This window comes from Athene noctua, chromosome 4 (genome assembly GCF_965140245.1).
Source record: "Athene noctua chromosome 4, bAthNoc1.hap1.1, whole genome shotgun sequence".
Classification (NCBI taxonomy): Eukaryota; Metazoa; Chordata; class Aves; order Strigiformes; family Strigidae; genus Athene; species Athene noctua.
This window is the reverse complement of record NC_134040.1, coordinates 69,261,150-69,282,152: the sequence shown is the minus strand read 5'-3', so window position 1 is coordinate 69,282,152 and position 21,003 is coordinate 69,261,150. Positions and strand designations below refer to the sequence as shown.

General features: G+C 39.4%; 2 protein-coding genes across 2 annotated transcripts; one reads left to right on the top strand and one right to left on the bottom strand.

Annotated features, from left to right (window-relative positions):
* Nucleotides 1–357: 357 nt before the first annotated feature.
* ETFDH (electron transfer flavoprotein dehydrogenase) lies at nucleotides 358–18,981 on the bottom strand. Its single transcript, XM_074905685.1, has 13 exons — nucleotides 18,858–18,981; nucleotides 16,670–16,816; nucleotides 15,666–15,895; nucleotides 14,719–14,800; nucleotides 14,335–14,453; nucleotides 13,925–14,002; nucleotides 11,115–11,261; nucleotides 9,213–9,353; nucleotides 7,081–7,224; nucleotides 2,949–3,117; nucleotides 1,758–1,940; nucleotides 1,199–1,420; nucleotides 358–894 (listed from the first exon to the last, which is right to left on the bottom strand). The coding sequence occupies exons 1-13, from the start codon at nucleotides 18,889–18,891 to the stop codon at nucleotides 731–733; spliced, it is 1,860 nt and encodes a 619-aa protein (XP_074761786.1). The 5' UTR covers nucleotides 18,892–18,981; the 3' UTR covers nucleotides 358–730.
* A 335-nt stretch (nucleotides 18,982–19,316) lies between these two features.
* On the top strand, nucleotides 19,317–20,866 carry C4H4orf46 (chromosome 4 C4orf46 homolog). The gene is made up of 2 exons (XM_074904058.1): nucleotides 19,317–19,502; nucleotides 19,596–20,866. Exons 1-2 carry the CDS (start codon nucleotides 19,341–19,343, stop codon nucleotides 19,749–19,751), a joined length of 318 nt encoding a protein of 105 aa, XP_074760159.1. The 5' UTR covers nucleotides 19,317–19,340; the 3' UTR covers nucleotides 19,752–20,866.
* Nucleotides 20,867–21,003: the final 137 nt, after the last annotated feature.

Below are 21,003 nucleotides of genomic sequence, written 5' to 3'. Positions count from 1 at the left end.
GCAACCTGAATGTTTTCCTAGCATGTAAATCAGTAGTGGCTCTGTTTTTCAGCTTAATAGTGCTTCTTAAGAAGCTTGGTTTCACACCAGGACAATTCAGGCAGTTTATATTAGAGATTTTATTAGAGCAGGCCTGTTTTCTTGTAAGAAATAAAAATACTGGTAGACATACAATGAAGATGCAAGTTATTACACTTCTTTTTTCTACAATGTTTGTAGCTGGGCTCCCTGTTACCATCGGGGGGGGGGGGGGGGGAAATCTAATTGTAAATTTGATATAAAATATGTAACACTTAAAAGCAGTAACAGTATTTTCCCTACTGCAAGGTAGGATTACATACAATAAATCACTCCAGATAGAGAGAAAATACTTTTATTTTTTAAGGGCAGGTACTGAATTCCACCATACCCACAATTCTGGATATGGCTCCCATTATCACTGAACTTCAGCAATAAATCCAAGTTCCAAAGCTCCTTTGTTAGTCCTGAGAAGAACTGTCTTCTGCCTGCCACACAACTCCTGTAGAGAAGTCCTATTTAAATAAGGCTAGGGTTTAACCAGAAGGCACTGACTTCCCATTTACTGCAACAGTTGTACCTAAAATTCACAATGGCACATTAGTCTCAAACTCCTTTAACATTCAAGTCAGTGCTGTAATGACACCACAGCATAAAATACTCCAACTTATTTGTTGGTGATCGGAAGTCACTGAACAGATTTCCCATCAGTTTACATTCCATTATAAGCTGGTCCTCCTCCACCTTCAGGCACTACCCAGTTAATGTTCTGACTTGGGTCTTTAATATCACATGTTTTGCAGTGGACACAGTTCTGAGCATTTATCTGCAGTCTTGATCCTTCTCCTGTTTCCAGAGGAATATATTCATAAACTCCTGCAAAGAGCAAAAGAGAGCTATCACTTCACTGAACAGTCTCCCCCTGCATGTATGGTCTACTACTTACCAGCAAACATAATGAGGGAAGTGTATTACTAGTGTGATTCAACTGCCTTCTTCCATATGTACTAATTCTGTCATGAAAGTACTGTTAACATATTTTAAGGCACTCAAACCCTCTTCTAGGAGGAAGATTTGGATGGACTGCTTGAAGTAAGTAGTAGGCCAGGTAGACTCTTCCTGAAGTACTCAGGTCTTTCATCTTGCAAAAACAGCTCAGACACACATTTTTGTTACCTACCTGCTGGACAAAATCTTTGTTCCGGTCCATCGAATACAGCCAGATTCCTGCTCACTGGGATGCTGTCATCTTTGAGAGTTAAATGAGCAGGCTGGTCATGTTCGTGGTTCGTACCACTTAAAGCCACAGAAGACAGGAGATCAAAACTGATTTTTCCATCAGGCTTTGGGTATTCAATAGGTGTGCAATCTTTGGCTGGCTTGAGCTGAGCAAAATCTGGTCCTAAATACATTTTTAATAAATACAGTTTCAGTACAGAATTACTGTAATTTGCAGTTACTCAAGAGCAATTTTATTAATCTATTTTAACTCCTTGTCATCAGAATGAAGTATTTTATAAAAGGTAGCCTTTTCATAGACAAAAAACTATGCTAACAGTGGTTTAATGTCTTCATTTACATTATGTGCTAGGTAATGACAAAGTCTGCTTCAATGCCTTACCGATTTCTTTTCTACATTAAGGCCTCACCACTTGACCAGGTATGCTCTAGCTTCAACTAAGACTAGCAAAGACTGACATACACATTTAGTATCTTCTTTCAGGAGATAATGAAATTACCTGGATGTTTTAATGTCCATGGTTCCATTCCTCTCAGCAGCCAATAAAATATACCCGTGTAAATCATCCCTCCATACACACCAAGTATGCTATGGCAGGATGGTCGGATGTTTCTAACCGCATACAGCTCTTTCCAAACCCAGGACTTTTTCAGATTCTCTTCATACTCTTGCACATCAAGTCCTAAGGCAGTACATTACTTGTTAGGTACCTACAGTACATAAAGACTATCCTTGAAATAAAAAATAATAGCTGAATAAAGGCAATTGTTAGCAATGAAGGCAGCAAAATGAGAATTTCGGAATAGTAAGCTAGGAATACATTAGACAACGCATTTCAGCCTCCTGAAGAGATCCATTTTGTTGGCAGTTAGCAGCAGGTATCTAGTGCTTCTTTGTAGCCTTTATTAAATGACCCACAAGCAGCACTAAATTGCCTCAAACCAATAACTGGCCAGGTGGCTGTATTGGCACATCTATGGGAAAATAGCTACTCGCTCATAGAATCTAAGAATTGACAGTTTATGTGTGATCCAAGAGTTTATAATTTTAATATTGTAAAGAAAAAGCTCTGAACCTGACAAGTTATGCAACCACAAACATTCTGATTTCAGTAACTATGACTATGGACCAATGGATGATGCCACTGCTAGAGAACATTTTTTCTCCCTTTTTAATCAGCAAGTTAATGAGATATATTTGACTACAAGCTTTTGATTTAAACTCTTGGATTGTACCCTTTATAAATACTAGACACTGCATGCTTGACATATGACACATCTACTGCAGTATAGTTAAAGCCAAGTAACTATCTCAGGAAAAAAAATGTTTCTTCAAATGGAAGTTTTCTGAGAGCTTCCCTTTCACCATTCTCATTACTACTCTGTAGGAATAGATGTTCTAAATAGTAAGTTTTAAGCCCTGTCTTTATGTGAATACTTGAGGCCTATTGTTGTAGCAGTAGGATCAATAGTTAAGAATAACTAAGCAGAAATTTATTCATTTCTTTCTTAAAGAATTTGTCAGTCTAAATTGTAAATAAACAATAGATATCTTTTTAAGCCACCAGGCTCATTTAATGATTTTTTTTGCATTTCCAACTAATTCCTTCAGACACATTTAGTTACTGCTAAGTTGCCAGTGATCCTAATGGAACAAAAGGTAATTACAAATCAAAGTACAGCAATCTTACCTATTGTCTTTGATTGGAGACTTTCGTTGATTAATTGGCTAAAGATGGCTTCTGAAGCCAACATGCCACTTTTCATTGCGGTATGTGTCCCTTTGATCTTAGGAACATTCATGAGTCCGGGACTGCAACCAATTAATAAGCCACCTGGGAAGGTGAGTTTGGGTATTGACTGAAGAGGAAACAGAAAGAAAGATGGTTGGTTATTGGTTTTTAAAATGAGAATAACATTCTGGCAATGGAACTGGCATGAGGCTTGAGTGTCCTTTGCATTTTTAGATTTGCATATGCACTATCTAAACATCCACCAGTTACTCCACTTAATCAAGGAATTTTGGCATAGTAAACAATTATGGATACAGATGTACTAGGGCTGAGGATAAAATAACGACAACGTTTTCCTTATATCCTCTCTCCAGTTACTTTATCTGCAACAAGACTGGTAATGTCACTCACTGATACTGTTTTCCTCCTTCAAGAGTAAGTGAATTTTTTTTTTTTTTTTAAAAAAGACATTCATGTTCCCATTTTCCACACAAGTTGTATGCATCTCATCTCACAGTTTATTACTCAGTGCTTTTTTCCATAGATCTCTTCTGTGAAACCACACAGTGCTCTCCCTGTTCCCATCCAGGCCCCACTTATTTTGAAAGTTCTTCAGAAGCCAACAAATACACTTTTGGTGCAAAATCATTGTCTTATTCCCGTTCTGTAAGAAGCATGTCACTGAGTACATTCACCTCACAAACTTAGGACAGCCAGATGATTTGCAAACGTCAGGTCCGTATTATTAATATACTATGTAATGTGCCTATATTAACTAAGGAATATCTCAACTATCAAGATAGCTATTCTCACCCTTATCCAATAAGATGAGGATTTCAGGGAACAGCTTCAAAACATACACTGACTGCAGCACTTTGAGCAGAAAGCTGTGATCACACCCTAGGCCTGAAACTGATGAAGCTAAGTTATGAACATGACCCTCCTTCAAAAGTCTTTAGTACTGAGCAGCACTTGTGAATATAGCATCCTGCTTTTATTAAAGCTGCCTGAAATAATAAATTTTTTAATAGCCTAAATAATTTGACCCCAAACAAGTACTTTTATTTAATGAAAAATGTCCAAAAAACATATCCCTTGAAATTCACAATAATCTGAAACAAACATTTTGTTTCTTCTGCTTGTTCTGCTTATCTGTTGACTATTCACCCAGGGCTGGTTACTTTTGAATATTCATATAGTAGTCACTAAAAAAAGTTGTACTACCCAGCATTTTCCCTGTGTTTTGGGCAATTTGTTTAATCACAGACTGAGTAATTTGGTTTGTAGGAAATGTAGTTTAGGCTGAAAACAAAATTTCATATTTTAACGCACTTTTCAGTGATCAGAAGTCATAATTTCAGCTACATAACATTTTAAAGCAATTAAGTAGTAGGATATCCTCTCTTTTCACAAGACCTTTGGCTGAAAACATTCTGTCACGTTCATTAGAACACGATGATACAGCACTGACACAAGCACAGAAAGATTCTTGACTGACTCTTTGAATTACATAAAGAAATGGTGATAAAGTAGTTTTCTTCTGCAACAACTGTTTCACTTAATAGGTACACAGTGACCAACATACTGTCAAAGTATAAATGAGAATAAAGATTAGTCATATAACACAAAAGGTTACATGTACTGCAGCGTTGTTAGTAATTTTCATCATTAGTAGTGTGGAACTTAGTGCCTGTTCTCGCAGTCAGTTGAAGAAACCCATCTTGCCAGTTCGGCACAAGCCCTTCCTGCCCCTGAGATACAAGGTGAAATCCTTTCAACCTTGAGCACTTGGAGCAGCAATCACTCTCTTGGCAGCAGGTTTGAGGGAGGGAAGAAGGGAAGACACCTGCTTCCTGCAGAGTCCTCTCTGCCAGCAGACAGGGAACCCCACATTCTCCTCCCCTTAGCTCAGCTCAGGGCTGAAAATCTAAGCGAGTCTAATGTTGGACACTTGCTTGGGTCATCAATATGAAGGTTTTTTTTCCCCTGATATTCATAATATACATTGCTCAGCAACAGCAGCACCTTTTATTTTTTTCCATAAAACTCTTAAACCTTTTCAAAGTTTTTGATAAAATGAAGACAAAACAGAAGTTGCACAGAAATTTCTTAAAGTGCCTAATTTTGCAATTTTAAGAAACAGAAGATACAACAGCTATGTAGATTTAGTCTATTAAACTCTCTTCCCTCCCTCCTTCCACATATCCCAAAAAGCTATAAAATCAGGGAAACATCCAAGAGCGTGTGCACTCTCTCTCACCAACTTAGCACCACTATATGGTAAAGACTAAAGGACATGGTCGTAAGGTTATCTATAACAGACAAAAAAAAAAAGCGTAGATCAACCATAATTTTATACACCTATTTGATGCAATACTCTCACTAAAATAAAAACTCAAGCTGCAGAATGACTTACATAAGAAAATATTCCTGGACTCCAGTGATGCAAATGAGTCAGACTGCTACAGTTATTAATCAAAGCAACACATGCAAAAGAAGAGCTAATCTTAAAAACCTAAGTGAATCATCAATAAAGCTTTTTTTACTGAAAGCATGTATTAAAAAAAAGCCATTTAAAAGTGTGATTTCATGATTAACTAGATAATTCTATCTACAGTAAATAAAAAAAAAAGCCTAAGAAAACAGAACATGCTCTTGTATTAGGAACAGTGCCAACTAAGTGATGTGTTGTTTCAAGTCCAGCAAAGAAGTAGTCCAAAGATTAGACAGAGATATGCAAGAGCTGTAGTCCTACAGTCTGTGTGTAACTCGGCACAAACAATGTCTGTAAGTGACTTCACAAATACTGTGTTCTTTCAGCCATATGTTTCAAGCAGTATAAGGAATATGCAACTGAAGTCACAATCTGGCTACTCCATCAAAGCCAGAAATTCAATAATGACTGTGATAGAGAAACCAGTGCATGGGGTGGAAACAGAAGCCCCTCTTGTATAAAAAGTCTAGGTTAAGACATCTTGGTATTTTGTATCTTACCTGTCTTAATACTGGACTGACAATGGTTTCTGAAATGAGCTAGTAACACAGCCATGTTAAAACGTGGTATTTTCACTTCAGAGTGGACAAAATAATCAATCCACAGATGGATTAAATGTGTATCGTGTGTGTAATCAAGAAATTGCTTTGTGAACCCACGTGACCCAGTCGCAGGCATGCATACTGGTGTCAAAGCCTAACTCCATGGACCATGACAGGAGTTACGCTGCTACTGAAATTCTACTTGTATAACAAAAACTACACAAAGCCACACTTAAACTAAAGAAGAGGTTCAAAAAGGAAAGACAGGTGTCGGAGAGCACAGTGGTATGACCCGTGGATCACACTCAAGCTATTTTTAAGTTCCAAACTGAAAGCAGCATCTGTAAGATGGACCTGGGAGTCCAGGACACACCGCCATGTCCTCTGTTTCAAGATTCTCACATGAGAAGCAAACAGGTGTTTCTCCTGAAAGTTGTTCCAGCCCTTTCAACTGACTTGATGAATACATTTTTAAAATGTCACCTCCTAAGATCTTTAAGGGAACAAAATGAACAAAGTACGCCACCTCCCAAGAAAGTAGAAATTCAAAGCTGTGCATGAAAGTCAGCAAAGGTAATTAGAGGTGAAGACTTCTATCTGCCAAGCCACGTAACAATTTCAGCACCATCAATGGCTTAAGGGTCAAGGACTGGAAAGGCGCTCTGCTAGGATAAACATATAATTTGGAAAATACGCCTCCCCCAACTCCACAACAAATGAGTGGTGCTACCCTCTCTTCTCCAGGCTTTCAGGCACAACAAAGAAATACCTGTAGTTTCTTTGCTGCTGAACACATTTGGTTCCAATATAAACTCTGCTTCATATTTCATTTAGAAAGTAAAGTGACTATGTCAGAAGATTTTTAGTATAACAGCCTAAGTGTAGTAAATCTCAGCAGCCAGTATCCAGCAAGATAACAAGGCTTTTCTGTCCACTAAAACTTTTGGCTTTTATTCAGCTTTATTATAGTTCCCAACAGCATGGAACCCAAATCTACAGCACTAAAAACATAGCTATAGAGAACTCGAAGTAAAAAACTTAATGAAAAAGCTACCTGGAAACCGCCTTCATTTAACGCTCTGGCACCATAGGCAATCCTTGTTCCACCTTCCAAAGTAGGCTGTATGCTAGGATGGTGCTTCCACCTCTGAAACTCCCTAAATGGATTCAAATAGGGATTTTGGTAATCTAAACCAACCTTTTAAAACAAACAAAAAAAAGGTGCAGCATTAATAAAAGTATAAAATTTCAACAAGAGTTTGAAAAGAAAGCAATCACATATTACTACATCAACTCTGTAAATCTATTTTATACTAAACGAACCCCAGGATCTTTCTACTTAAAGAAACTATTGCCAAAAATATATTTTATTAAGATTATAGTAGAAGCAATTCTGAGAATTCGCTGCTACAAGATTGTTCTCTGCACTACCTGAAACCTGAAGCATGAAAAATATTTAAACGCATTGTAATCACCTTCCATCTGCCTTTGAAATAAAACAGTGAAATTAAATTAGGCATGGTTTAATGGGCAGGATAAGTGAGAAAACTTGTTTTAAATTTGTGTTTCAAAACCTCTTTGCCCTAAAAAAGCTGGAAGGAGAGGTAAACAATTATTTGTATATAGTTTTACGTCCTTGTGCTCACATATTTTAACCTGTTCTTCACATTGTTTAGCAGAGTCAATTATTTCCAATTAGGTGAGCCATTGTAATAAAGCACGGGGGAGCAATGATGAAAGGAGAAAATGGGGGAAAACACTTTGCCAGTTGGCTAAATGCTCTGGATTCTTTTATGCATTTGAGAATCTGACCAAAGATATACTCTGTATTTCCAATCCTGAATGTACTCTTAAAAGGGCCTATGCTGCTGAATTTTCTCTTTTGAGAAAGGGATTATTTCTGGTTACTGTGAGCTCTATTTGAGATTAAAAAAAATATATATATATATCATGAGTCAGCAACAAACAGTATCTTGATTTTTCTGGCAGCTCACTGCTTTTAGAATACTGCTTGCATCTACTTTCCTTACTAGATAAAAGATAATAAACAGATTTCAAAATTAAGTGCAAGATAATCCTACTACAAGAATCAGCTCAGACTGACATAGGTGTAAATTTCAAAGACAAAAAAGTGCTTGTATGTTCACATAGAAGTTATTTTCTCCTATCTGAACTGGAGATAACGTTCCTATTACTGAAAATTACTAATTAGCATTCTCTATAAGAATCAAAGCTCTCTACCCGTCTAAGAGCAAACAGAATTTGAATGTCTACTGTCTGTACTTATTAATTCCAATACTGGAATCTGCACAGGACAAGCATGCATGTCTGAGAAAAGCTAACAAGGTTTTTTTCAATGTTTCTTACAAAACAGTTAGATAAAAATACAGTTTTCACCCACACACACTCTGGAATCCTTCTGAAATCTAGGAGACCAAAGTGTCACCTCAGGCCCATGCTGCTGAAAGTCCAGATCATGTGCCTGACTCTCACAGCATCTGTGTGTAAAGCACATGCAAGGATAAATAGTGTGTGCTTCATTTATGACTGTAGGTGCTAGGAAAACATTTCCTACTATTGCTCCCTGCATCACTGGCTGGCAGAATGACACAAGACTGTGTCTCTAGTGATCTCAATGCTTCTGATAGAGGTAGTAAGAAGGAAGAAGCTGCCTGTAAAATTCAGAAAGACAGCTACTAAAGAGGGCGAGGCAAAAGTGGGTGAAGAACACTAAGAACAAACAGAAGAGCTCAGAAATTGAAGGGATGCTGCTTGTGGAACTGCAGTGTGCTTGTACTTTATGCACTTCTCTCAAAGTGGAGTTGCACCCAAGGTTGACACATTAACAAGGAAATGGAAGACAGTTCCTAACTTGCAAGAATTCTGAGAGCACAGTTTTGATTAATCATCTGGTTTTGGCTTTACTAGAATTTGTTTGGTTTGCAAAAAAATTTATTTGTTAAGTTTTCCATTTTGTTCTTAATAAAAGACACTGGATTAAAGACAGATTAATATGACAAATTAACCTTTCCTAATATGGGCATAAGCACACTGAAAATTGAGAAAGTACTAAATTTGGTCTATTGCTATTCTTGTGGTTTTATTTTCACATTAAAACAGAAGAAAAAAATTGCATAGAAATGAAGATCAAACAACAACAAGCATGAAAAAAGCAACTTCACTTACCACAAATCCAAGAGCAACTAAAGGTTCACCCTCATTTAAGTGATAAAGAAAGGATCCTCCATATGTATGTCGGTCTAAAGGCCAGCCTACAGTATGTTCTACTCTTCCTGGTTTCCATTTCTTTTCATCAATAGTCCATAACTGTCATGCAGATGACCAAAAATTTATATTGCAAAGTAATGTCCTTTCAATAATATAAGACAAACACACAACCTAATGTAGACGAAAATTAATTTACTGCTATGACCAATGCATAAATTCATACAACAAAATACCAGGTAATTAAGTATATTTCTTTGGATACCACTGAAGAATTTCCTAATACTTCTCTTTCTTAAAATGTTGTGCATCAGAAAATGTGACTGAGCGTCCAGTACTATACCCAAAATTTTAATTCAGCCACAAGATTCTTTATATCAGTGACTTTGATAGATACTCTCCTAAGGGATGCAATGCTGACATTTAATTTTTTCTTTAAAACCATTATTTTTTCATACGAATCACTGTAATTTCCTCATAAGTTTTTCAAGGTCAGGCTTAACACTATGCCTCAGTTGATCTAAATATTTGCTGTCAAACAGGTTGTCCTCTCTTTGCTCTCTCCTACACATCTCCAGTACTCATCTGACCCATGGTGAACCCACAGAAGCATCTTCATGTTTCCACTAGCAAGTCAATTTTCTGATCATTTCACAAAACGTCTGTTCACCATGGAGCTATACGTCAGGTGCACTCTAATGACAGGTCAGTTGAGCGCCTTTAGATCAGCTCAAGCATGGAGGGTACATCTACATTAATGTTTCAGTTTAGATTGAGAAGCACATTTTTGAGCAGGGCTCCTGATTCACACACTTACTGTGCTTTGGTTCATACAGCAGCCACAGAAGGCATGAACTAGATTCCTTTCACATGAAGCTAAACTGTAAGAAAGGCTCCAGAAGCCCATCTAAAGCATTCTAGTCACGAAAGGGCACTCAGTCCACGGGACTGGATCAGAAGTAAAAATAAACCTGAAATGTGCATAGTATGGATATCAGCTCATCAGCACCAACAATTTCACTTTACAGATCCATTCCTATTGGACTGTACTATTTGCTAAAGCAGACACAGTCTCATCTGGAAGTAAAGAAACTCTACAGCAAAAATGCTGCTTTAACGACAACTTAGGTATTACAAATTGCAACTAAGATTATGTCATACATTTCCAGAGCGGTTATTCTCTACAGAAGTGTAAACTAATTATTTAGCAAATATTCTGTAGCTGGAAGCACGTGCTTAAAGTAATAAATAAAGAATATGTTATAGTCAAACTCTGAACATACTGTAAATAATACAGCTATTTTTCATAGATGATATTTCCACAGTATAAAATATTTCAAAAAGGAAACCTGATCCCTATCCCAATTTTATAACTAAGTAAAGGGATTTTTTTGGGAAAAAAAAGCTCATCCAGAAGGTGTTTCAGAGAGCATGACTCATCATCTGTAACAGCTCTTTTCTCTCTCTCATACCAATATACAGAAAATGTATAGAAAGCCTTTCCTCCCCTCCTCAGGTACTAAAACTCCCTAAAATTAGGCAGCATGAACGCCTCTCTCATTTAGTAAAAGTATTGAAAACAGATTTCACAAATGAACATAATTTTAAATCAAATTAAGACATTAACAGAGAGGGTTCACAGGTACCTCTAGATACAACACAGCTATGAGAAGAAGCAGCTGAAACATAACAGCCAGGGAGCATCTTCTCTGACCAACTTCAGAATAGCAAAGGTTCTGAAGTCTGAAAATGTAACTCAAAATCAGTAATTCTAATGTCTTACACAAATTAGCTTGAAGCAAACAGAAACTACCTTATAGCTTCAAAGTATTTTCCTTATTGTTAAAATTATGCAGGTGATACCTCTTTCAGTCCAATGCCATAGCTCTGGGGTTGACATTTCTCCCTTAGATTGTATTTCTTGTAGAGCTGTTTGGCTAGATGTCCATGACAACCTTCAGCGAAGACTGTGACTTTAGCATGGAGTTCCAAGCCTCTTTCAAAGGTAGCCTGCAAAAGTAGAGTATTTCATCAGCAATAAGTTCTCTGCCACACCAAACTCACAGCAAGAAACTGGAGGGCCATAAAGTGATTTTACGCTACTTTGTGGCACTGCCCAGCACCCACAAACCATTGCAAGCTATGGCTCTAGTCCAACTGCCTTTTCCACCTAACCATGATGCATCCCTGGCAAATCTTGTAAAGGGGATTCCAGTAAAGCTGCACTACAGTGAATCATCATTCATTACTGAAAAGGAGAATCTTTTCCAGATGAGAGGATACTTATATCACATCTGCTCATTCATATGGTGCAAAGGAACCCTGACAGAAGAATTTTAACTTAAAGCTTTACACTTTAATTTTCGCTCATGAAGTCACATTACAGTAAAATATTGTGTGTCCCCACACATACATATGACAGAGGCTAGACAGAAACATCACATCAGAAAAATCTGCATTACTCCTGTCCCCAAAAGAACCCACTAATTAGAATAAAGTTACTATAATGTTGCACCGATCTTACATGTTAAAACATACAGTAAAATTAAACTAACATTAAGTATCATTATAAAAAAAATTCTCATCAAAAATTCCAACAATGAGATTGAGAGTAAGATAAGAGGAACTAGCATACTTGTGTATCAGCATGTCATCTGCATATGTGAGCAAACTGGATGAGAACATTACTGGATTATATTTGCAATGTAAGGATACAGTATTCTAAATACACAGACTTGCAGGGAAAAAAAACAATTAAAAAGAAAAAAGCTTGATTCGGGTCAAAAAGTTTAATGTTGAAAAGATAATGGAAATAGTTTTGCATTAAGTTATCCAGCAGTACCCAATAAAACCATCACAAGGTAAGTCATAGGTCCAGAAGAAGCTTATTGCTTTGGTTTTGAATTGTCTCTCAGGTGCAATCCACTTGTAACTTACTGGTTGGAAACCTCTGAAAAAGACTAGCAAATGAAAATGTTCCTTCTGGTCAGGAATTACCTTTAAACAGGAGTTACAAGATTTTGCCAAATTTTTTGTAGATTCTTTGAATTTCTGATTGTCAACCTGAACATGAATTAATATTCCAAAATACTAAGAGAACTACAGGGACTTACTACTTGATCTAGAAATTAAAAATATATATCATCCACTTTGAAGTAGATTTATATAAATCAATTAACTCCACATTGTAAATATCAGAAATTAATGAATCTGAAATGTTTTTGTAATGTCAAAAAGTTATACTTAACATCCTTCTCCAGCATCTACACAAGAATCAATGTGCAACATTTTACTACATATTTTTACCATTGGCATTTTTGTTTGATTAGTGCTGACTCCAAGATGAAACTATTCATTAACCACAGTCTATTTGATTAGACTCTGTATAAACACATTGAAGATATTCTTGCCTTGAAGGTTATACAAACTATGTCTATTTACCTGAACCTTTATAGACTGGAGGTCATATTATCTGACCTAACTGACAGCTAAAACACTTGAATCATCAAAAAATTGCATTAATGGCACACTAATTATGTACATTTAAAAAGTTACTAAACACATTCTTCCAGAATAAATGGAAAAAAATTCCAGGTTTTCAGGATACTTAAAAAAACATAATAAAATCATAGTTCATCCCTGTTTTAAAACATACACAAACCAAACTCCCAATAAATCTTTATACCACAGAAAGCTGTACGCATTACGTGTGCCTTCTACTGGAGAACATGTTCACCTGAAAGGAAGAGCGTGTCTCTCCCCTACAGGAGATAGACAGTATCATACTGGGAAAATATATTGCCACCACTTCCTTCTCCATAGGCTATATTTTCTCCAAACAAGAATCAGTCTTTTCTTCTCATTCCCTGCTTTAAATAGGAAAAATAGCCCATGTTTTTATGTGGAAGTTAAACCTCTTTGAAACTCTATGTAACTAGCTAGAAACCTTAAATCTTAAGAAAAAAGCTTCACACCCATAATTTATGTAGTCAAATCCCATAATTTACAGAGCCAAATAATTCTGCGTGAATGTCTTCCTGAGTTATTCTGATGTACCAAATTCTCCCTACGTATTGCATAGGGAAGCAACACACTCACTGCAGGTTCTGATTCAACTAAAAATCAGTTGGAAGTCCGACACTTTGGGCAGGGAGTCACCTTCTGGATACAGAAACGTGATCAACCAGCAAAAAGGTATAAAGATTCAGCATGTACCTTGCCCCAACAAAGTAGACAGACTGTTGACAAATTCGACTGCAGTTGTAAATATCAGAGAAAACAGGTCAGCCAGAAGCAACTCTTACAGATTGCTAGTTACCAGCTGGACAACAGCTTTCTATTTCACCTTCGCACCTTGTTTTTAGGAGTTCCTGGAATTTTTTCCTTTGTTTCCTGATTTCACATGCACCAAAACAACCTTGAAATATTTCCTTCTAGTCACCCTCAAACAAACCTCCTTTCTGCGAAGGCTTTTCTATTAATCTCAGAAGTTTACAGTATTCGAGACCAGCACTTTCACAGGTAACTGATCTATTTTATATACAGAGAGGGAAGACAGGTACTGAATTTTACACTTTTTCTTAGGCTACAGCAAGACTACTGATAGTAGTAGAAGCAGATATATCACAATTTCCATAATTAGACCCCTAGTTATAGGGAAGATAGCTACTTACTTTAGGTGCTCCATCCTTTTGAATGCCTACATCATTAGTTGCTATCCCTTTCACGCTACCATCTTCATGAAAAAGAACCTTTGGAAATATTTAAACAAACAACCATTTCAATGATCTGTCATTTTAATCCGTTCATAAAAAGTTCTAAAGCAGAACTTCTATGCACTATGTCTCTACAATCAAAGATTATGTGTTGGCCAAACAATCAAAGATTATGTAATTACTATGCATTTATTAGCATACTGTATGATGCACTTGCACTTTGCTGGATCTGGGCCAGGGAATTTAGACACTGAAACACAGTTTTCACAATACACCTCTGTTAAAAGGAATGTTGTGAATGTAGAAATAATTGAGATTGAAGGGGTTTCCAAAAATGCTTTTCACATACACGCTGATGTCATTATTACCTCAGCTGCTGCATAGCCTGGATACAACTCAACACCCAAAGCTTCTGCTTGTTCACCTAGCCAACTCACAAAGTGGCCCAGACGTACTATGTAATTTCCATGATTAACCATTGGAAGTCCTAGGGAAAAAAGAACACACACGCATAAAACACAGAACACTACACAAAATAACAGATGTTGTATACATCAGATGTATCTTCTACAACCACTATCTTCACAGTAATGTCATAAGTTACCACAGCCATCATCTACATAGACCTTATCACTTTTAAGCTATTACGTTCTACATACACTTGCTGTACTACACTGAATCAAAATTGTTTGATTAATGGAAAAGTTGAAAAAGAGAGCAAGCTTGACTCTCTACCACTTGCTAAACTTTACCTGGAAGAATTGGCACTGGAATTCTAGATTTCTTTGTTAAAATTCCAAACTTGTCTTCGGTTACAGGAGTATTAAGTGGAGCCTATAAAAAAAAATAAAATAGAAACAGTACTGAGAGTTATGTTTTTCTAGCCAATCCAACAAAACCAATTAAAATAAAATAAAACAATCAAACTGGCAGTTAAGCAAAGGTTTAATAAAGCCCTTCTGTAGGAAGGTATCACAAGAGATAAGATAGAAGTATTTATGAGACAGTCACAGGCAAGAAGCAACACTACTGAGGTAAAAAAAAAAAAAGGAACAGGGTCTTGCAAATCACTTCTATAATCTGTACCTCATCAATATTCTAGATGCTTCTAAAGGTGGCAGCTCAACTTGCATGTTTACCCCAGTAAGACAAAACAACTAATCAATGGCTCACTTCTTGCAGCTCCCAGGTGATAGCAGGCAGCTGGCTGCTCATTTCTTGCGATCCTCCCACCTAAAAGCATCTTAGACCTCCGTTATACCACTATGTCTGCACAAAAATCAGGGTACTATGTGCCATTTCCTGAGACTGTGAAGAACTACTGTAGAAAAACAGCAAGTCTGACATTGCTAAGAACTACCAACTTACTGCTTGTGCACAGAAGCTGGATTCTGCACAAATGCAGGAAGTGTAGTGCATCCCAGGATGCACCAGACATACTGCGTATATGCAGTAAAACTATTATATAAAAGAGCCAAGGCCACAGCATATCTGTGTGGGTACAACACTTGAGCATTTTTGAACTAGAGGAAACAGACTAAAAAGAAGGTAGAAGGTTTTTTGGTTTTTTAGATCAACATATTTTAAAATGGTACTAAGTACCAGTGTTATCAAGGTGCTAAGTCATATCAGAATGAATCAGATATGGAGTTCATTACAAGTTAGTAATTAATTTCAGTGTTTATATGCTCATACGTACCCCTCGCTCCTTCCAGTCTGGAAAAAGTTCTTGTAAGGACCTTGGCTCAAGACAAGCACCAGACAGTGTATGCGCACCAATCTGTGAAGCCTTTTCCACCAGACAAACACGTATTTCTTTGCTGTGCTCAGCAGCTAACTGTTTGAGCCGAATAGCTGCAGAAAGACCTGCAGGGCCTGCTCCAACAATGACAACATCAGCTTCCTCTGCGAATCTTTCCATGTTTACCCCTTTAATAAAAAAAGATAGTAAGATAAATCAATCTTCAATTTCCCCCAGCCTCTCTCTCACTAAAGCTTGCTCTATGATACTGGCTACTGGGTATTGCAGTAGTACTACCTTGCGTAAAAGAAGGCCAAATATTTAACAGAATCCCCACTTCAGTACTTGGTATAATGCAGAAGGATAGTAGCATCCCAATGTAAAATTAGCTCTTTTTAAGCTGTAAGAAGATATACCATAAAACATATGGCATATATCGTCTTAGAATGTTAAACTTAAGTTGGCTAGGTTATCAAGGACATTCAGTGAAAGTAGTTAAGAGAGAAATAAAAGAAAAGAGACCTTTAGTCAGAACACATGACTTTATTTTACACTAATTAATCAGTGTCTTTTCTGGAACTGAAGCCACTGAAATTATTGAATGTAGAGGCTGGAGTGCCCAGAGATATATATAAATCTTATTTTCTCATAAACTCTCATGGTAAGAACAACTGAAAAAAATCCAATAGATACATACCTGACAGAATTAAACCTTGTTCCGATAGTCACAAAAATAAAAGCTGCTTAAGTATTTTCTTTAAATAACTAGGATTGAGTTTAATCTGGTCCCATTTTATAGCACTAAAGACACTCGTTGTGAGACAGCAACCACAAAATTTCATTTGGAGTATTAGTACTGTATTTAAGAGTACAGAATTTCTCCAAAAAGAAAAGAACAGCAACACATTTCAGTGTCTGAGCAATAATAAAGAAGTTTTTAAAGAATGCATTTTTGATCTTACCTTCCCATCGCTTGTCTTTGTCGCGAGGATGAATTGTATAATGTGTAGTTATGCGAGGCACAGAGGCAGTAGATGCACATCTTGCAATATGAAGTGATGGAAGGCAGTCTCTCTTTATCAACTTTAGAGCATGAAAGCACCAACGTGCTGCAAAAAAAAGAAACAAATTTGTCAAATCAGTAATTTCCCAAATTTTTTTACTTTCCAGAGACACAAGTGGCACAACAAACGTAACAGCTCCCCCTCCCAGAGGCTACCAGGTGATGTGAAGATGCGGAACCATAAACACAGATTTTAAAATTTTCAAGTTAGGAATGCACTGTATAATTTTATCTCGGGGCGGGGGGGGGCGGGGGGGGAAGAATAAGGAGCTTTCCTTTTAAGCATCCTTCACATAATACCACTCAATACACTGACCAGCCATTTCTGACAGCTGACATAGGATAACATGAGTGTACACAGGTGAAACACATTTTAAGTTCCTATTTCATTTTGAACTTTGAAAGATTTATTTCAGACTTCATTAAAAGTGACCAAACAACTGCAGAGATAGGACGTGCAAGTTCATCTCTTCTGACACCTCAACACATGTTGAGGCACACAGTTTGGGCTACTGATACTAGACAGTTCATCTAAAGAAAACATCATGGTCTACAATAAAAGCTCAGACTTAAACCCAAGTCAAAACTAGATACATTAGATACAGTAGATACATTTAATCTTTACCTTTGCTGCAGTACATTAATAGTTTCATAAACAAATTAGAATTTTTTAAAGTGGACAAATGGACAAAATTTTTAAATGGACAAAATTAAAGTTTAAAATTATCAAAACAGGACTCTGTTCAGCAGGGCTATTACATGTTGCATTCTTTCCCTAATTTTCTTCTTTCACAAAAAAAAAAAAAAATCATGAAGATGTGCGTGACCTGTAATCTGAAAACTAGTATAGTTAACATCAAAACTAGTTACAGTTAAAAGGTCTGTGAATTAATGCACCTTGACAGGTAATTTTCCTTCCCTTTCTCTAATTTCAGAGGTGAAGGAGAATACTGTATTTAGAGTATTTCTGCAAAACTACGTAAGTAAAAATCACCATTATCCTACGATTGAAATTTGCTGAGAATGGCGATTGGCAAGGCCAGCATAAACATCCTCCATTATACCTCTGCACAGTGACAGCCAAGATACTGGTCTCTATATGCGAGGTAAGAAGTATTACCTATGTTGGTTTCTTAACAGCAATTTTGAACTTAACCAATATAACATAAAAGCTATTATCGTACCCTCTCATGACTCTTAATTATCCTTCACCTGCAACCGGGCCGGATCTGAGAACAAGCAATAATCATGATAACAACTATGCCTATACATGTATATTAAAACATGACACCTTAATTTTTCAGATCTTTTTACTTGAGCAGAACTGATGGTACTATGAATCGCATAGAATAGTTTAAAAATGTCAGCTACTTCACACACACACGCAAAAGAAGTGAAACTCAGCTCAGAATACGTCTGTTAACTACAAAGGTAGGTCCAAACCCTGAACGGGCTGATCATTTCTTCCGTGAGCGAGCTGAGCCTGTGCTACCACGCTGCTGAGAGTTTACAGACTTGGTAAGGCGGTGTGAAACGGTCACACGAAGCAAGCAATCTCCAAGGAGACACTTTACTTTTCTGCAGCTCTTTAACAGTAACTGCTGGCAGGATGTTGTCTCGACAATTATTTCGTCAGCAAGGGCATGCATTCAATTGCTTTATTTTATCCTTTAAAACAGGTAACACCTAGTATCGTTCCAGAAGACATTACACTTTTGATGCCACACGTCACAGACAACTAAAACCGCAGACTAACAAGACGCGGCTCGGTCTCGGCCAGCGCTCCCGCGCAGCTCCGTACGCCCGGACAGAAGCGCCTTCAGGCGGACAGAGGCCGCTGGGGCGGGGGGGAGCCACGGCCGCGCCACCGCTGACACCAACTGCCGCCCGACGCCCCCCGCCCGCAGGATCCCCGCTCCCGGCCCGGCGGCCGCCCAGACGCCCGGGCGCGCCCCAACCGCGACCTTTGCTCTCCTTCCGCGCCGCGCCAGCCGCCAGCCCCGCCCCGCCGAGCGGCGGCGGCGGCCACCCCAGCCCCGTCCCCCGCTCGGGACGACCAGCCGCGGCGGGGCGGCCCGGCGCGTTACCTCGGCTGGAGGACGGGCACCCAGCGAGCAGCATGGCGGCGGCGCGCGACTCTCGCAGCACCCTCCGCGCCCCGCGCCCGCCCCCCGCCAGCCCTCGGCCGCGCCGCGCCTGCGCATTCGGCTGCCGGCGACGGGACGCCGGTCCGGTCCGGTCCCGCCCCGCCCCGCCCCGCCCCGCCCCGCCCGCAGCACCACAGCTCCCAGAGCTTCCCTCACGGCGCGACGGCTCTAACAGCTGGAACGGATTCACTCCTCTAGTACTGGAGCGGGAGGCGCTCGGACAAAGCGGGGCGGGGCGGTGTGTCAGCTGCTGCCGCCGCCAGGCACTGCGGCAGCAGAGACTACTGCTCCCGGCGGGCAGCGCGGGCACGGCCCGCCGCTCCCCAGCGCATGCCGGGATACCGGGGCGGAGCTGGGGCGGGGGCGGGGCTCGGCGCGGGAGGGGCGGGGCGGGGCGGGGCCGGGCGGCGAGCGGCGCGGGAGATGGCTGAGGCGGGCTCGCTGCCGCCCGCCGAGGTGCCCGAGGGACCGCCCGGCGCTGGGCCCCGGAGGGTCCGTGGCGGGAGTGAGGGGTCGTGGCCACCGGAGCTGCCGGCCGGCGACACGCGAGAGCTACTGGAGGAGGTGGAGATGCAGATCGGCGACGTGAGTGCCGGGAGTGCGGGCGGGCGGCGGGGATCCCCTCACGGGTGGTGCCAGGCGGGCGTCGGTGACCCCCAACCTCTGTCGTTCCTCCAGGCCGCCTTCTCGTTGGCGAAGGTCCTGGAAGCGACGTCGGCCGTGTCGGCCCAGGTGGAGGAGCTCGCCACAAAGTGCTCGGAGAACGCCCGGTTCCTCAGAACATGGCGGGACCTGCTGAGGGAGGGCTACGAGGCCCTGAAGCCCAGCGGCTGACCCTGCCCCCGCGGCGGCTCCGCCGGGTCGCGCTGAGCTGCCTGCTCGTGTCGGACTGGGATCAGGGTTTTTGTTAAACGACCCCTTATAAGGAGTCCACGTGGGTTTTTGTTTTCCGTCGGCAGCTCCCCGCGAGCCCGGAGTTCTTTCAGAAGTACTTGTTGACTCGTATGGTTGTTGTATGTAAGTCACCGAGTAAAATAACGTTGTTTAGGACATCAGTTCTAGGCTCTTCCGTTGCAGCTTAAGCCATCTCGTCCATGAAATACTCTGCCTTTTTTTTTTTTTTTTTTTTTTTTTTGGCTAACGCGGTGGATGCCAAGTTAGTATGTATGGTACGTCCGGAACTCATTACTGGTGGGGAAGTGGTGTCCTGCGAGGAGGTATTGTCAGCCCTCCTTTTTAAGAGCTGCCACTAGCAGAAACCCTGCCAACTCCAGAGAAAATTGCTGAACAAACTTCAGGTTTTCTCTACGCACACTATTTCTCCGTGTTGAGGATAGAATACTATGGCAAGTTGTGGCTTATTTACAAGCTTTAGATAAGCCCTATATCCCAAACCTCACTGTTTTTAGCAGTATTGCAATATATTTCTATAAAGGTGCAGATTTTTTGCAAGGTGTTTGATTACTGCAAACAATTTTACACTGCCTTTTGTTGTAATAAAGTGCCTTATGGTGGACCATATATCTCTGCATGATAGAAGTTTAACAGCATTGTTTACTGATAGGATGGATTATTTTGAACTATAAGCAAATGCTTCCATTTGTATGTGTGAAATGTATTTTCCCCTTTCTTGAGTAGCACATTAGACATTTTTCAGTATTTGGTCCTATTTTTTATCTTTGCCTTAAGCAGTTACTAGTTAGTCTAGAGTGTACTGTTAAAAGAGTGTGTTGGCCTGAAAGTTCACTAATCTGTAATAAATAGCTGTACTGAAACTCCTGTACCTTTACCAGAGCACTGTGAAAAAAGTAATACTGAAATGCAATGGCAGGCTGTAGGAGAACATGGCTCTACTGTGGTTTATTAGTCAGCCTTATTTTTTACTGGTAGAAGGAGTTTTTAAAAGACAAACTGTAGTTTTCTTATCAAAACAATAAAGATGTTACAAAAAATTTGAAATAATGAATATTCTTATGTTACTTATAGAAACAAAGATCATATTGACTATATCCATAATCAAGTGAAAACCAGAAGTAATGCTGAGGACAAACATCCTTGTACATTTCATCAAAAGCAGTTACAGTCA